Source organism: Gymnoscopelus microlampas, assembly GCF_963454915.1.
Source record: "Gymnoscopelus microlampas genome assembly, chromosome: 10".
Lineage (NCBI taxonomy): Eukaryota > Metazoa > Chordata > Actinopteri > Myctophiformes > Myctophidae > Gymnoscopelus > Gymnoscopelus microlampas.
This window is the reverse complement of record NC_139947.1, coordinates 23459404-23474686: the sequence shown is the minus strand read 5'-3', so window position 1 is coordinate 23474686 and position 15283 is coordinate 23459404. Positions and strand designations below refer to the sequence as shown.

The 15283-nt window shown below is 43.2% G+C and overlaps 1 protein-coding gene across 2 annotated transcripts in view; it reads left to right on the top strand.

Annotated features, from left to right (window-relative positions):
* Nucleotides 1-15283, top strand: part of mib2 (MIB E3 ubiquitin protein ligase 2) — a 58338-nt gene that overhangs the window by 27347 nt on the left and 15708 nt on the right. The window contains exons 6-13 of one of the 2 annotated variants that reach the window (XM_084069615.1): nt 1055-1197; nt 2044-2151; nt 2362-2466; nt 2839-3001; nt 3798-3931; nt 6322-6470; nt 8956-9112; nt 11168-11322. In XM_084069615.1, coding sequence (XP_083925741.1) covers nt 1055-1197; nt 2044-2151; nt 2362-2466; nt 2839-3001; nt 3798-3931; nt 6322-6470; nt 8956-9112; nt 11168-11322 — 1114 coding nt within the window. Of the gene's footprint in view, nt 1-1054; nt 1198-2043; nt 2152-2361; nt 2485-2838; nt 3002-3797; nt 3932-6321; nt 6471-8955; nt 9113-11167; nt 11323-15283 lie in introns of both variants that reach the window. The other variant, XM_084069614.1, reaches the window with a different exon arrangement.

The window sequence follows — 15283 nt, the reverse complement described above, 5'->3', positions numbered from 1 at the left end:
TCCTACGAACAACAACACTACATGTTTAAGACAGTGGTGCTGCCTCTTGAGAGATTAACGTAACATAAGCCTTTTACTTCTGGTGATTGCATTTAGGCACCAAAAATCATAAAACTAGTATCTGTTTTTGCCACACAAAAAAATCCAATGCAAAACATACTTTTGTCGAGAGAACGAGGGAGGGGCTAACCTCCTGCTTCCAACTACAGAAATGCATCACCCCTGGACCACTCTAACCTCCAACTCTGGTCTATGGCTTCCATTTCATCAACCTCATTCATATTTGCTATTTTTGCCATAAAGAACAAACAAGGACAATGTCACAATGTCACAGCCACCGAGGGTAGTGACTAAAGGAAGTAATTGTTGTACTTTTCACATTCACAGATTTTACTCCAGTGACATCACAATTTACAATTTGGGCATTTAGCAGATGCTTTTATCCAAAGCGACCTATAAGTGTGAAGTCAGAGTAAATAACATGAACCCTAGTCAACAAACGACAGGGTAAATGGTCACATAAATACAGTGCAAAGAAAACAATTCAGTACTTCAAAAAAACATCACCCTAGCATCTGTCTAAACAACAAATGACATTCTTAGCATTTGTGGTCAAGGAAAAACAAATCTATATCACGTCACTGGAGTAAATGCTTCAGCACTGCTCCAGAGACCGTATTACTGCTGCAAATAGAATATTACAAATATATATATAATATTCAAATATATTGTTGAAATGCATGATGATGATGTTCACTTTTTAACCACTTGAACCCCAGCATCCCTATTCTGGGGGGAACATTCGCCAAAAATAGCCGATCTACAAGCTCACAGCACATTGCAAAGCGACGCGTTGTGAGCTTGTAGAACGGCTATTTTTGGCATTTTGGGGGAATTTTGGTATAGATGGAAAAAAGCGGTCCAATTGCAGCTGCAACACATTTTTAAGTGAAGTGTTAATAAAGTGTTATTAAGTGTTAATGTTAGTGCGCGTATGTTTCTTTTGTGTGCATGATGTTGTATGCTCACATTCGTTGACCTCCCCAACCCCCAGGAGAGCACGCAGAGCTGCAGCGTCAGGAGAGCACAGACAGTCACTCCTTCACACAAGCAGACAAGGTCAAGTGTCTCCTGGAGGTGGACATTCTACGACAGATGCAGGAGGGCCATGGAGGCTGGAACCCCAAGATGGCAGAGGTATTCAATAGAGCCTGACCAATGCCATAGTCCGATCCTGACGTTAGAGAGTCCTAGACCACTGTTTACCAATTTTGACCGATATTGTCAAAGTGCAAATTTTTCTAATCAATTTGAACATCTTAGATTTTACAAAAAATTGTTTTTGAGGACATTTAACTAGAATTAATTTAGTTTAAACACTTGAGCCCTATTCAAAATCTTTCAAAAATAGCTGAGCTTGTAGATCTGTTATTTCTGAAACATTTAGGCACATTTTGAACATTATCACCAAGATTGACATGCCCAAAATAAAGGTACGGGAAGGTTGAAAGTGGTTACAAATCGGGACACATCGGCTGCATAATTGCCGATACAGATGTTGTCAAAAAAGCCAAATAATGACTGATATATCGACCAGACCGATATACTGGTCGGACTCTAGTATTCAAGCCTCTCCGATGGTCTGGAGAGACAAATTACACTGATACAAGCCACATTCTTTCAAGAAGCTGACATCTTTATGTGCTTGTACCCGACGACTTTTAAAAGGCTGTGGAATATGCAGTGCTTGGCTCACGTGCTCCTGCCTATTAAAACTGTTGTTTGTGCAGGGTGTGTGTGTGTGTGTGGCTTGTACCAGTACTGTATAAGGCAAACGTTGCCTCACACGCTCAATATTGCCTGTCGAAACAGGCATACAATAGCTTTATGTAACTGTAACCTCAAATGGACGTTGGCAGAAAACAGAGCGAAAGCAAACAGAGTGTGCTGCTTTCAAAATCAGTGCTGCTACAGGGAACGTTGAGCTCACAGCCGGCTGTGCGCTGGGTGACCCTGACTGAGGCTGGTCCTTTGTATTTACAGTACATCTGTCGTATCGGGACGGTTCATAGGATCACAGACCGGGGCGATGTCAGAGTCCAGTACAGCAACAACATCCGCTGGACTTTCCACCCTGGGGCTCTCACCAAGGTACTGGGTTACCATTAACCCATTAAGACCTGAGGCCGATTCTGCGAATGCCTTCTAAATCAGTTGTTCTGAAACGTTTTCGTTATTCAAAATTATTCAACATTTTTCAAACACTTTCAACATTTTTCTAAAATGTTCAAAAATAGCAGATGTAAAAGCTCGCAGCGTGGTACAAAGTGATATTGATATATATTGGTATTTTTCCTGTAGGTGAACACTTTTGGTGTGGGAGAGCTGGTTCGAGTATTGGAGGACATTGACACCATCAAGAGACTCCAGGCAGGCCACGGAGAGTGGACGGACAGCATGGCTCCTGTACGCTCAATTAGCATGGTGCTAACCACTAGACTTGCGCTAATTGTCCGCAGTATCGACCACACTTCTTTCGTTCTCCGCTAGCTGCATCTAAATTAATGCCACTCATCACGCCCTGACCTGCTGCATTTCCTCAGCTTTGTTCACCAGCCACTGTAAAGCCTTAATGTTGGCAGACATCCCACTGAATAGGGATGTCTGCCACAGTAGAAAAATAGCCATATGTCGGGATGTAATCAAGCTTAGAGCTTTTTCCTCAAACGTTTAGGGTGGGAATGTGTGTTAAAATGGAAACACTTCCAGGTAATGTAGTTCTAACACTGTTGTTTTTTTAAACGTATCATTTCTCTCCTCTGCTCGCTGTTCCCTCAGGCTCTCGGCCAGGTGGGAAAGGTGTTGAAGGTGTACGCTGATGGCGACCTGCGTGTGGCTTTCGGCGGCCAGACGTGGACCTTCAACCCCGCGTGCCTCTCGGCGCAGCCCGTGGAGGTGGACGCCAACCTCATGACGGCCGAGAACCCCAACGAATCCGGAAGTAAGGGACTTAGCCGGGGACCGCCCTGGGGGGGGCACTTCTAAACCGCATCTGCTCTTCGAACAGCCAGCCCTGGTTTCTCCTCCTCTGTTCCCATGCTCTCGCTCTCTCTTGTTTTTATTTTTCTTCCTCTATTTCACCTCTTCCCTCATTCCAGCTTCTGTCTTTGCATGCATGCATCCATATAGGTCACACTGCATAAAAAGTCCTGGAAAACGCATGCACGTGGACAAGGGTCTCTCTGTTCCTCTTTGAGTTGAATGTTTACAGTTTACAGTTTGTAAATGTTGAATGTCACACTTGCTGCGTGGGAGGTGAGAGGCTTCCTTGGCGCAGCGGGTCGTCATGTCAAAAGAACATTCTCATCAGCTTCTCTGTTTCTCATGATCTGAACCATTCTGTCACATCACATTCGCCTCAGTGATTGTGTGACATGCTAGTGCGGTGTGTGTATGTGTTTACTGTAGATGTGTGTGTGTGTGTGTGTGTGTGTGTGTGTGTGTGGGGGGGCTGGCCTTACAGCATGTGGTGGACATTTTGACTCATTCCAGTAGCTGTGATGACACATGCTTTTACAAAACCACTTAATGGATGTCTGTTTTTTTTCCTTGTGCTTTGTGGTCACTCTGGAGCCAAAAGGGGCCCCAAGGACTTTGCGACATCATTTTCAAGTGTGTTTTTAGTATCTAAGAGTGCATAAACATAATCTCCCCTTTTCTTTTTATTTTCCCTCTCTTTCCCTCTCCTCCCTCCTTCTCCACCCTCCCTCTCCATTTCTCTCTGTCGGTCTCTCCAGGCACTGTTATATCTGTTCTGGAGAAGCTACTGTCTCAGTCCACGGAGCAGGACAACCCCAGCCGGCTGGTCATCGAGGCGGCACATGGCAGTGCCAGCAAAGTACGGGAGCTGGTGCAAAAGTACCCAGACAAGGTGAGTGCAGTACTGGGCTGCCCGCTGACATAATCTGGGCTGCTCTTTCCAAAAGCAATCTTCATCAAGGCTGCATAACACTGGACTGATTCAGCAGCTGCATAACTGAGATTGCAGAATCCTCAAGCCTGATTTATTCTTTGTGGTATGACAGTGTCAGGTGCCAAGAATAGCCGATCTACAAGCTCTCAACACATTGTATATGACTGAGTATTGAGTATAAGTATTCAAAAAGGATTGCACAGCTTTTGTAGCCACTAATAAACCCAGACAAAAAGGACATACATCAGCTTACAGTAACCTGTAAGCTGATTGTATGACGTTCTGTATAGTAGTGTATATCTGTATGTCTCTTATATGTCATCATGATTTGTCTGCGTGGGAACTCATTTTAAACGAGCTTAGTGCTTTATGAGTTATCCAGTTTAGTATACCTTGTATTGTGAATTGTACTTCCATGTACTGTTTCTCATGTCTTTCTAAATAAAGTACACCAATCAATCAATCAAGAAACGGTGTAATTCTCAAAGCACCCACTCTGCCAAGCAAATAACATCTTGGTGCTATTTGCTATTTAATTAGGTAATATGAATACATTTGTTGCCAAATCAGCCCCTTTCTATTCAAATGAGCCTCACTGAAATCATAGGAAAATAATTGGCAGCTTCAGAGAGTTGTTAGTAACTGAAATGCATTCATAAGAGTTCACTTTCCAGTGATCATGGCAGCAGTGATTGAATCAGGAAAAGAATTCCAGCACTCACACAAGTGCTATCCTTGTATTCAGATAACGCACAGCTTATCTGAATACTCATTCAGATAACTCTTGGCAACTTCCATGAGTGCTGGCATAACATTCACCTATAAGGGAACACAACGTTTTATTCATTCATCACTCAGCATTGGCATCAGGGAAGGCAAATGTGAATTATCTCCTAGGCTATTTCCTGGAGGAAGCATTGAATGACCTGTTCCATCTGTTTGTTTTGACTTGTGTGACAGATAGGGTCCAGAACAATAGGTGACAGGGCGTGATGGCCAGTAGAGAATTGCTGATCATAATGGGAGATACTGAATCTATGTGTTGGAAGATACTAAACCTATAACTGATCCCTGGGTGCCTTAATAGTTAGGATGGGTATTGGGTAAATGCATTTGTATGTGCAAATGTACAGTGACGGACATCCCCAAAACAACTTTATTTATCTTGTGCACATGCCTATTGGCTCTGTTTCTCAATAATGACAAAGACTTCTTAAAACACTTTGTGAAGCAAGAGTGTTTACACACTGGGGGGATGACGAATAAACGATCCAAAAATGTGAAATACTCGCTGGTGAATATTTTACGTCAAAACTATTCATATACTGTGGTTGATGCCTTATTTGGAAACTAGACTTTGAATTACGTTGCTTTATTGTATGTTGCCCTGTGTGGGTAGTTCAGAGTGAGCATACGTATCTGCTCACATAATTATGATAGCTCAGAATTACCCCTTTTGAGGCAAGTTTATGTATTGATATTGAGTATCAAACCTAAATTTATCCAGGAAAGGGCTTTAAACTTGTTCTTAGCAGTGCCCTGATTAACCTTCATACAGTTAAAAATATACACTAGGATTCCATTAAACGTAGGGTAAGTGATATTTTGGGTTAAAACAAAAGGTTTTTGGTTTAAAGGTTTAAGTCAAGCACTAAATTCTGACTGTAATCATTCCCATAGTGTTGGTTCAGTAACAGGGGTCTCCCTGTCTCTACACCTCAAATTTTATAGTGTTGCAGTTCTAATTTTCTGCGAGTTCTCCCCTGATTGGGTATCCCGACCTGAAAATGCATTTTCTACTTACTAAAGAGCTGGAGAGACAGGGAGACTCTTGTTACTGAACAAACATTCTATATTGAGTACTATCAGAATATGGAGCTATTTAACCCTTATTTTAGAAAGTTTTGAAATATCACTTACCTTACCTTTAAAGATATAACGAGTGGGATTTGTCATGTTTGTAAACACATTATAAATTGGTACCGACTCAACTACACCAATAGCACACACCTGTCCAAAGGTTGATGCCTGGAAACGTCCCAAGCAAAGTAAAATAAAAAAACACAGGCAGAGGGAAGGAGTCTCTGCAGATACAGACACCGCCACACACACTTGTAGTGGGGTCATAAATATAAATCATTTTTATACAAGTATACGCATTGTGAGGAAACTCCCACTCGATATATATATATTTAAGGATAAGGGTGAGTGTTTCTGGTTTGCTATCCACTGTCTGTCGCATTTTTCCTTCAAACTGTCCACCTACCTCCATGCCACAAATTCATCTAACGCAACGTTCGATTCCATCCATGTTGTCAGCCCTCTGTTGGTTTGTGTCTCCACCACAGGTGGATATCAAGAACCAGGGCAAGACAGCGCTACAGGTGGCAGCCCACCAGGGCCACTTGGAGGTGGTGAAGGCCTTGCTCCAGGCCAACAGCTCTATCGAGGTGAAGGACGAGGATGGAGACACAGCACTACACTACACAGCGTTCGGGTGAGACCACACAGACATACAGCGCAAATGTGTCCTTACATTAAGAACCCTGAGTGTTTATTTTACTCTGAGAGTGTACAAATAGCCTTTGTTCAGTTTGTACACTCTGAGTTAAAGCTGTAGCCTGGAATTTATTTTGATGAATGAAACATTATTAATACGTATGTTGAAAAAGGAATGAGGCCGCACAACTCTAGCCACGATGCAAAAAGTTTAATGAAATGAAACCAACGTTTCGACTAATACAGTCTTCCTCAGGGTTTCTGAGGAAGACTGTATTAGTCGAAACGTTGGTTTCATTTCATTAAACTTTTTGCATCGTGGCTAGAGTTGTGCGGCCTCATTCCTTTTTCAACATTATTATCTGCCGTGGCCAGCACCTCATCAACTCAGGTGTGCGCTCCTCACTCTGTGTTTGCCTTAACATTATTAATACGTAACATTAAACTATAGCTAGTACTGTACGTCTGCCGTGGTGTCAGGTGGTCTCCCTACTCTTGCATTGAGAAATGTAGATCCCGGTGTCAGGTAGGATGCCTACTGTTTGACAAGTATTACTGCCTGAACCTCATGAACTCAGGGTTCGAATCCTGGGTGGGATAATACTGTAATATGTTGGGGATTGCAGCTTTAAATGAACTCAGAATTTCACTTACTCTACAGATATCTTCGTGTTTAAACAAGCAAAAACAACACACATTTGGGATTCAGGTACACAGGCAGCCAGACAGACATACTTGCTCCTGGGTTGTGTCCATCACTGGTATCAAATGACACACTGGGTCCAGTGGGTTGACAGACAGAGCGGATCCATGCTCTCCTGCTGCAGAATCAGCAGACCAGCGGTCAGAGTCACCCAGACCTTTGCATAGTCCTGTCATACGATACGCACTCCTGCAAAAAGCAGACGGTGCTCAAGTGTGAGCCAGTGTTCCCGTCGCATCTGTCTAAGACCACAACTATCGATTATTTCCTTAGCGATTATTCTATCGATTACTTTTATTAATCGAGAAGCGCAATTCTTTGATAAAAAAACTTGAACAAATCGTTTAACCGCTTATTTTATTTCTAATATATTTTTTATATTTTTGTTGCACAATGGTGTCACATTTTCACGTGAAAATAGCGGATCTACAGGCTCACAACGAACGCATCACAAAATGGAGATCCATTATTAATCAGTTATTTTATTTAATTGTTGCACCCCTACCCATGCTACGATAAGACGGTTCTGTAGACATTGCTTGAAAGCACGAACGCTCTTCAGGGATAACTAGTTCCATCTGTGTTTTGTGGCTCTCAGCAGCAGTGCATCACGTAAACAAAACAAACATGGCAGGTTTTAGAACTATGGGGAGCTTTGGTATGTACACATCCCCTGCTTGGCTTCACGGTAGTTTTCTCAACACTGGCAAGGCGTGACGATGCCACAGTGGCCCACAGCAGGTTTTAGTAACATCAGCAATACTGCTGGCCATCCTGGTTTGGATTAATTTAAAGGAACATTTCAACTCCATATATGGGTCCTCAGCAATGCTCAGTGCCATTTCTGTCTACACGCTCTGTGTCTCAGAGGTGGACTGTGGATAGTTTGCCTACTGATGATAACATTGGTGGCAATTTCAAACAAGATTTCAAACTTGTTTATTTTATTGATGTGACAGTGGCTAACTCAGCATTCAGCGTGCTAACTTTCCAGGAAGAGAAAGGTTATAGTTTCCATTAGCTTGGAACCCCCACCGATGATGTCAGGTTTCCGAACTCTCTACAGCCCACCTCTGAGACACAGAGCAAGTAGACAGAAGTGGTTCCATCTCGTAATGAGCATTATAGGAAGATGAGGTTTAAAATAGGTGGAGCATTGGTGCAGTGACAAATGACAGCAATGAGCGACCACGGGGATCAGAATAAACTTTATGTCACATCACAGGCTTACAGGTTCTGTCGTTTTTGTTATTTCCTTAAAAAGAGAAAGGGAAGTAGAAGTGGGGGAGCAAGGGGAAGAAAGAGAAAGATCACACAAAAACAATGTATCGGGCCTGGCCCTGGACCGCTGGCGTAGCAGTCCACACAGTGCGTCACAGGTTCGACTCCCAATCCCCACGGCCTTTGCTGCATGTCACTCCCCATATCTCTCCCCATTTCCTGTCAGCCTACTGTCCTGTCAAATAAAGGCATAAAAGCCCAAAAGAAAATATTTAAAAAAATCAAAAACAATGTATCTTCATATTTACACATAGTGTCTATCCGGTGCGATATGTACCTGAGGTTAAACATAAGGTGTGTGAGCATAGCAGCAAATATACATGATGGTACATGATATGGAGTAGGGTTTAATGTGTGTGTGTGTGTGTGTGTGTGTGTGTGTGTGTGTGTGTGTGTGTGTGTGTGTGTGTGTGTGTGTGTGTGTGTGTGTGTGTGTGTGTGTGTGTGTGTGTGTGTGTGTGTGTGTGTGTGTGTGTGTGTGTGTGTTGCGTGGGAACAGTAATCAGGCGGAGATTGCGAGGCTGTTGCTGAGCAAAGGGGCCAACGTGAACCTGCTCAACAACTCCATGTGCACGGCGCTGCACATCGCTGTCAACAAGGGCTTCACAGACGTGGTGCGTGTGCTGTCAGAGCACTCTGCCGACGTCAACCTCCAGGTAAGAAGGTGCCCCCTCTGGCCAGAGAAATTAGTTTGGGAAGGTTAGCCACTTGAACCCAACTATCCCTGCTCTGGGGGGAATATTTGATTCGCAAATTCGCATTTATTTGTGTTTTTGCATTGACTTTACAATGTAATCTTGACACATGCCGTTTCTGAAGAACCACTCATCCGACCGACGCGACACTCGAAACTGTCTCCCTTAGGACATCATAGATACACATGCCAAATGTGAAGGCGGTTTGTTGGACAGTTTTCAGGATACGTGAAGGACAGATACACACATTAATTCTCAGAGATTTGTTGAATACTTTATACAAGATAGATGCGCTTTCTCCCTCAGATGACTGAATTTTCCCCTAAAATGCATCAGGCACATTTAGGAAGCCTGCACAGTTAAACCCTCAGTGTTAATTTATCCATTTGTACAGTGTTTAAATATAACCAAATGGACTCTTACAGGTCTATTTGGTTACATTTATATTCCCAGAGTTAAATTAAGGATTAGGATTTTACAACCTGTCATTCACTCTTAGCAGATCTGAAGACCTCCCATAAACACACACACACACACACACACACACACACACACACACACACACACACACACACACACACACACACACACACACACACACACACACACACACACACACACACACACACACACACACACACACACACACACACACACACACACACAATCATGCACCAAAGCTCCAGCACATCCCAGCGCTTGGAAATGTCATGGACAGTTCATGGTCACTCGTCATGTGCACGTCAGTCACCCTCGCTCGCCATATGAGCAGCACGCAGACAATCAAGTTATAAAAACGTGTGTGCTGTGACCTCTGCGAGGCGCTTTGGCTTTGAGAGTCGACTGCTTGCTTGAGCTCAGCTCTCGGGCTCATTAGGCCAATTAACTGACTGTTTTAGGGCTTTTGGCCACAACTGTGCTCTAAATTCATTTTTATTCTGCTTGACTAATCTGGGTACTTGGCTGATGTGGAATGGTAGCCTACAGTTTATTTGTTTGCATGTGTGTGTGACATAATCGGTAGTTACATCAAACAAGATTTCAAGATTTACTGCGTTGTGCCTCAGAGGCGAGTTGTGTAGAAGAGGGTCTGTGTGTCTAGAGCTAGTCACGCAAACCCTGGACCGTGACAAATTTCTTGTTCTTGTGCCAGTACACGTACCTCCACTAATTGTTTTCACATTTGTTTTATACTTTTTGAAATATTTAACTTTAATTTTATAATGGAAGTCAATGGGCTCTGATCAGGCTGAAACCTTGGCCAACTTTGGAGTTCCCTACTCGATGTAAGTCGGGAACAATGCCTGAAGTTCCAGGCTGGCCACATAAAGTTAGAGATCCACATTGGATTGGATTGATGACGCAACAACAGTGGCTTTCAGCATGCTAACCTTCCATGAAGAGAAAGGCTGTAGTTTCCATTAGCTTGCAAACGTATTAACTATTCCACAGCTCACCTCTGGGACACAGAGTAAGTAGACAGAAATGGCGGCATCTTATAATGAGCATTGTGAGGTCCAATTATATGAAGATATGGTTGAAAATAGTGTATTTAACCGCTTGAACCCTAGCATCCCTAAGGGGGAACAATACAATTTTTGGAATGCTCTGACTCAGACATACTGTACATTCGTTCAAATTGCCCTGGGTTTCATCATATCTCACCACGTTGGACCAGTTCAGAAACCTGTCCAGCCAGTTATGACGCTTTACTTCGACTTAGACCAGGCCCAAACCATTTTTATGTAAATATCCCTTTATTTTTGGTTTATTTAGGAAAAAACTCTGCCCCAAATCTTTCACATCAGCCTTCTATAGAGCCACCAGGAGGACGTTTTTTGCAAAACGCATCTTACTCCTACAGATTTTGTCCAAACATCAGGCAAATCGGTACACATTATCTCTATAGTCATGTGATCAAGACGGATCTGTCCGATTTTTCATATTCTGTACTGATGGTTAAGTGGTTACCGTATGCTGCTGAAGTATGAAACACGTGTCTCCCTGCCACGCCAGGACTCGTACGGGGACACGCCGATGCACGACGCCATCGCCAAAGACTTCCGCAACATCATGGAGATCCTGGTGGTGGTTCCCACCATCGACTTCTCCCAGAAGAACAACCGTGGCTTCAACCTGCTTCACCACGCCGCCCTCAAAGGCAACAAGCTGTGAGTGCAACACACACACACACACACACACACACACACACACACACACACACTGCTGCCGCCGTCCTTTCATCAGCTCACGTGTGCGTGTGTGAATTTGTGCGTGTGAATTTCTCCATGTGTAGCCTGGTGAAGGACACTGTAGTCTGTGACTGACTGAACAACAGTAATGGATCCCACACTGTAACAACTAAGCTTGATGCCTCTCTCTCTCTCTTCAACTGTCTCTCTCTCTCTGTCTTTCTCTCTGTTTCTCTCGCTCAATGTCTGTCTCTCTCAGTCTCCCTTTTTGTGTGTCTTCATCTCTCCTGTCTCTCTCTTTCGCTCTCTCTCTTAATAATTAGAGTAAACTTTTGAAATCCTCCTGCACATTGGCTTTTAACATTAAACCTCCGCAAAAGATCCACCAGTGCTTCTCAGCAATGGAGGCCAAGGGAAAATCCCCTTTCTTTTACAAAGAGTGACCATGCTATCAGTAATGGTCAGCAGCCAATCGATTCCTTTAGCAATCCATTAACAAAGTCAGGAGCCAGGCACTCTACAGTACTAGAACTCTACAGGAGTTGTAAAGAGATACTGTGACATTTTCATAATGCCCGTAATGACATACTATAGAAGTTGAGCTTAATTTGTACTGCATCGCGGGACGACAGTGCTTGCCAAAAAGAACAGATCTATAAGCTAACACGTTGCACCAACCTGATTTCACTATCGTCAGCATTCCTGGTTGAAACTCTCTGACACCAATGGGATGTTTGTTAATGAAGTTGTTTGAAGTTTAAATTTGAAGAGTAAACCTTTTCATGTCAAGGACCACCAAATTAAATTAATGTATTTGGCCGTGAACTCCCATTTGAAGATATTTTGCAACAGGGACCCTCCATACAAGATTTGTGTTTTTAAAATGTTAGTTTTTCCACTTTAAAATATATATATTTTTAAATAGCTGTATTAAATAGGGTTAAAGTGGTTTAACAGATTTTTATGCTATATTGAATAACTCATTTTGTTGGGGATCGTCTGGAACCCCTGGGGGGGGGGGGGCACCCTCAGGGATCTTGAAGAGGTTTGAGAACCACTGATATAGAGTCAGAGGTTTCCTACTAATGTGCTGCCTGGTGCTGACAGGCCGTCCGTCAAGGCGGCCTGACTGACACTTGTGACAGTGGCTCCGGTCTCTGTATTTTTAAGTATACAGTAGGGTTTAAGTGATTAAAGGGTTCTCACGGTATTTATTGACCATATTCAAGTATATACAATAATTCAGTCATTTAACCCCACGATTTATTTGTCTTTATTATTTACTGAATAGTGACTTCTGAATATCACAGGTCAAAGTGGTAGCGAGGGATGAAGTAGACATGATTCATGGGAATTACTTTACCCAAACACCGCTGGGTATAGTGTATTGAAAATGTGCTAGTTTTGATAATATAAATATGTTCATATGGATCATTAAAGTCATATTGGAAAATTAAATATGGCCCTAGATCCTGTATTTCTATTTTTATTCAAATAAATTCTGTCTTTTCTTGCCTTTATTGATAGTCATAGTGTAGAGAGGCAGGAGACAGTGTTGGGGAGTGACATGCAGCAAAGGTCTGCCTGGCTCAAGGACTCGCTGTCAGGCATCAGAGCTTGTGTGGTACGTGCCTTAACCACTCAGCAAGCGGTGCCCCCTGAGTGTTAAATTAACGAAATTAAAAGATGCACCCGTGAGAGAGTTAAATTCATGAGAGGACACCAACTCAATCAGTGGCCGAGCCACGACTGAGGCAGAAAAATGAACCCACTGTTTATTATCTATCTATCAGTACACTGGCCGGGAAAGAAAACAAGAGAGTATGTACAAATGTAACATTTGTCCACTCTCAGAGTTACAAAGTATAAATCAACACTGACGATTTTACTGTGTGTTTTATACACTTGTGCGGTGGGTTAATGCATACAGCATGTCATGAGCTATGTAATCACAAGAGTTAGATCGACAATATTAGCTTCCTCTTGCTTATAGGATTGTATCCGTTGTGAAGCATCAGCAAGCGCCCCGCTTCGACGTCCCCGTAGATTTGAAGCATTCGTCAATGTGAGCTGAGAGGCGTGCATTTTATCTGTGGAAATGTTTTTGCTTGACGCCACATTTCCAGGCACTACATCTTAATAAATTGGCTGCCAAGTCCTCTGCTGAAGCTTCATTTGAATCCACGGCGTGCTCAGCAGAAATAACACTGAAATGAATATAGATATAGACACATACACCGTTGCACACATTTTAGATCAAATGTACATGGCCAAACATTGGTTTCTTGGTGTTTACTACAGCAGGGAGATACAGGAGCTGATTAATGCAGGGAATTGAGAATTTAGGACATCTTGTCTGTGAAACACTGCATGTCCTAACTTGTCTTTAAGCTGTGCATTTTGCCTACACAGTAAGATTCTCAGTGTTGACTCTCTAAATATACAAATGTAACCAAAAGTGGTGCAGTGAAAAATTGCCAGTGGATTATTTAAATTTAGAAGTAATTAAAGTAATTAACCAACAAATGAAAAATACATTTCTACCTCGCATCCCCTTTTTGGGTATGTTGTATGTCAGATTCTCAACATTTTACTAGTAGATTGGCTCTTTTTTTGCTATTTGTTGTACAACGAAGTATAGAGGACTTAACGTGTGGCAATGCGTTGTGAGCTTGTAGATCGGCTATTTTCACTGCTTTTGTTCGCCACCACTGTACAGTGAAGTATAATACAGGCAGAAAAGCAGAGAACCTGCTTCTCGATTATTAATTTAATTGGCCAGCCCTAGTGGCCAAGTGATGTACAAAAACGAATTTCACCCACTTTTTTACCTTGTAAACCTGTGATGTGACAATAAACCTGATTCTGATTCTGATCCTAGTTGAGACAACTCTGCACAAACCCCAAGCCCCCCTGTGAAGCGCTAGGCACTGAAGCCCCACCCCGACCGTTAGTGAAATCCATCTTCTCCCACCCTGCGAGGAAGAATACTTGGAAAGTGCAGAAGGCAGCCTCCCACATGGATCCGCATCCAGTCCTCCCAGTAGCAGTAGTGACCCAGATTCCCTCATCACAGCGGTAGACAACTAACTCCTCACCCCCATCTCTGGGGACTCACAATTAACCCCCCCCCCCCCTATTTATACTTAGTAGCGACCTGGAAATAGCTGATCTACAATCAGCGCGTGAGCTTGTAGACCTAACTAGCTATCTAGCTGTTTTCTGTGTGCACCCACGTGCGACTATCTATAAATAAGGCATAAGAACTATCATACTCATTGCTAACACTGCACTGCGATTCCCAACCAGTCCACTAGGTGGGTCGTGACTCGTAAGGATATTGCAAGTGGGCCCCCCCGCCCGTTGCCTGCCGACGCGTTGAGTGGTCAGATGGGTGGGCCGCGAACGCTTTTGAGATTTACAAGTGGGCCCTGCTCCAGGAAAATGTTGGGAACCACTGCTTGTATACACAGTGTACATTCACAATAGCAGCGTTGTGGCTTCATAGCGAGGGGGACATGTATCCCCCCAGGCGGAGTGGAGAGAGGAGAGTGAGCGAGCAACTTGAGTGTAGAGAAGCTGTGGATGAAAGAGTGGGAGGCTGCGGTAAACGATCATTTAATAAATGGCCAATCTGTTCTGGCAAGTGTCATATGTGCAGCGCTGGGAGTTGGGGCTGAGCTCCCCGGCAATCATTTAGCCTGACATCCACTGCTGCACCAAAGGAAGAATTTACAATGTTCAGGACGTGCCGAGCTCGCCACTCCTCTAATATATCACCAGCAGGCAGTGGCGGAAAGTAACTTTTACTCAATTACTGTACTTTTAGGTACACTTACTTTACTTGAGTACTTTACTTTTTAAACTTCTACTCCACTACGGCACATATCAGAGGGCAAACATTGTACTTTGTAATCCACCTCAGATATTTGACAGCTTT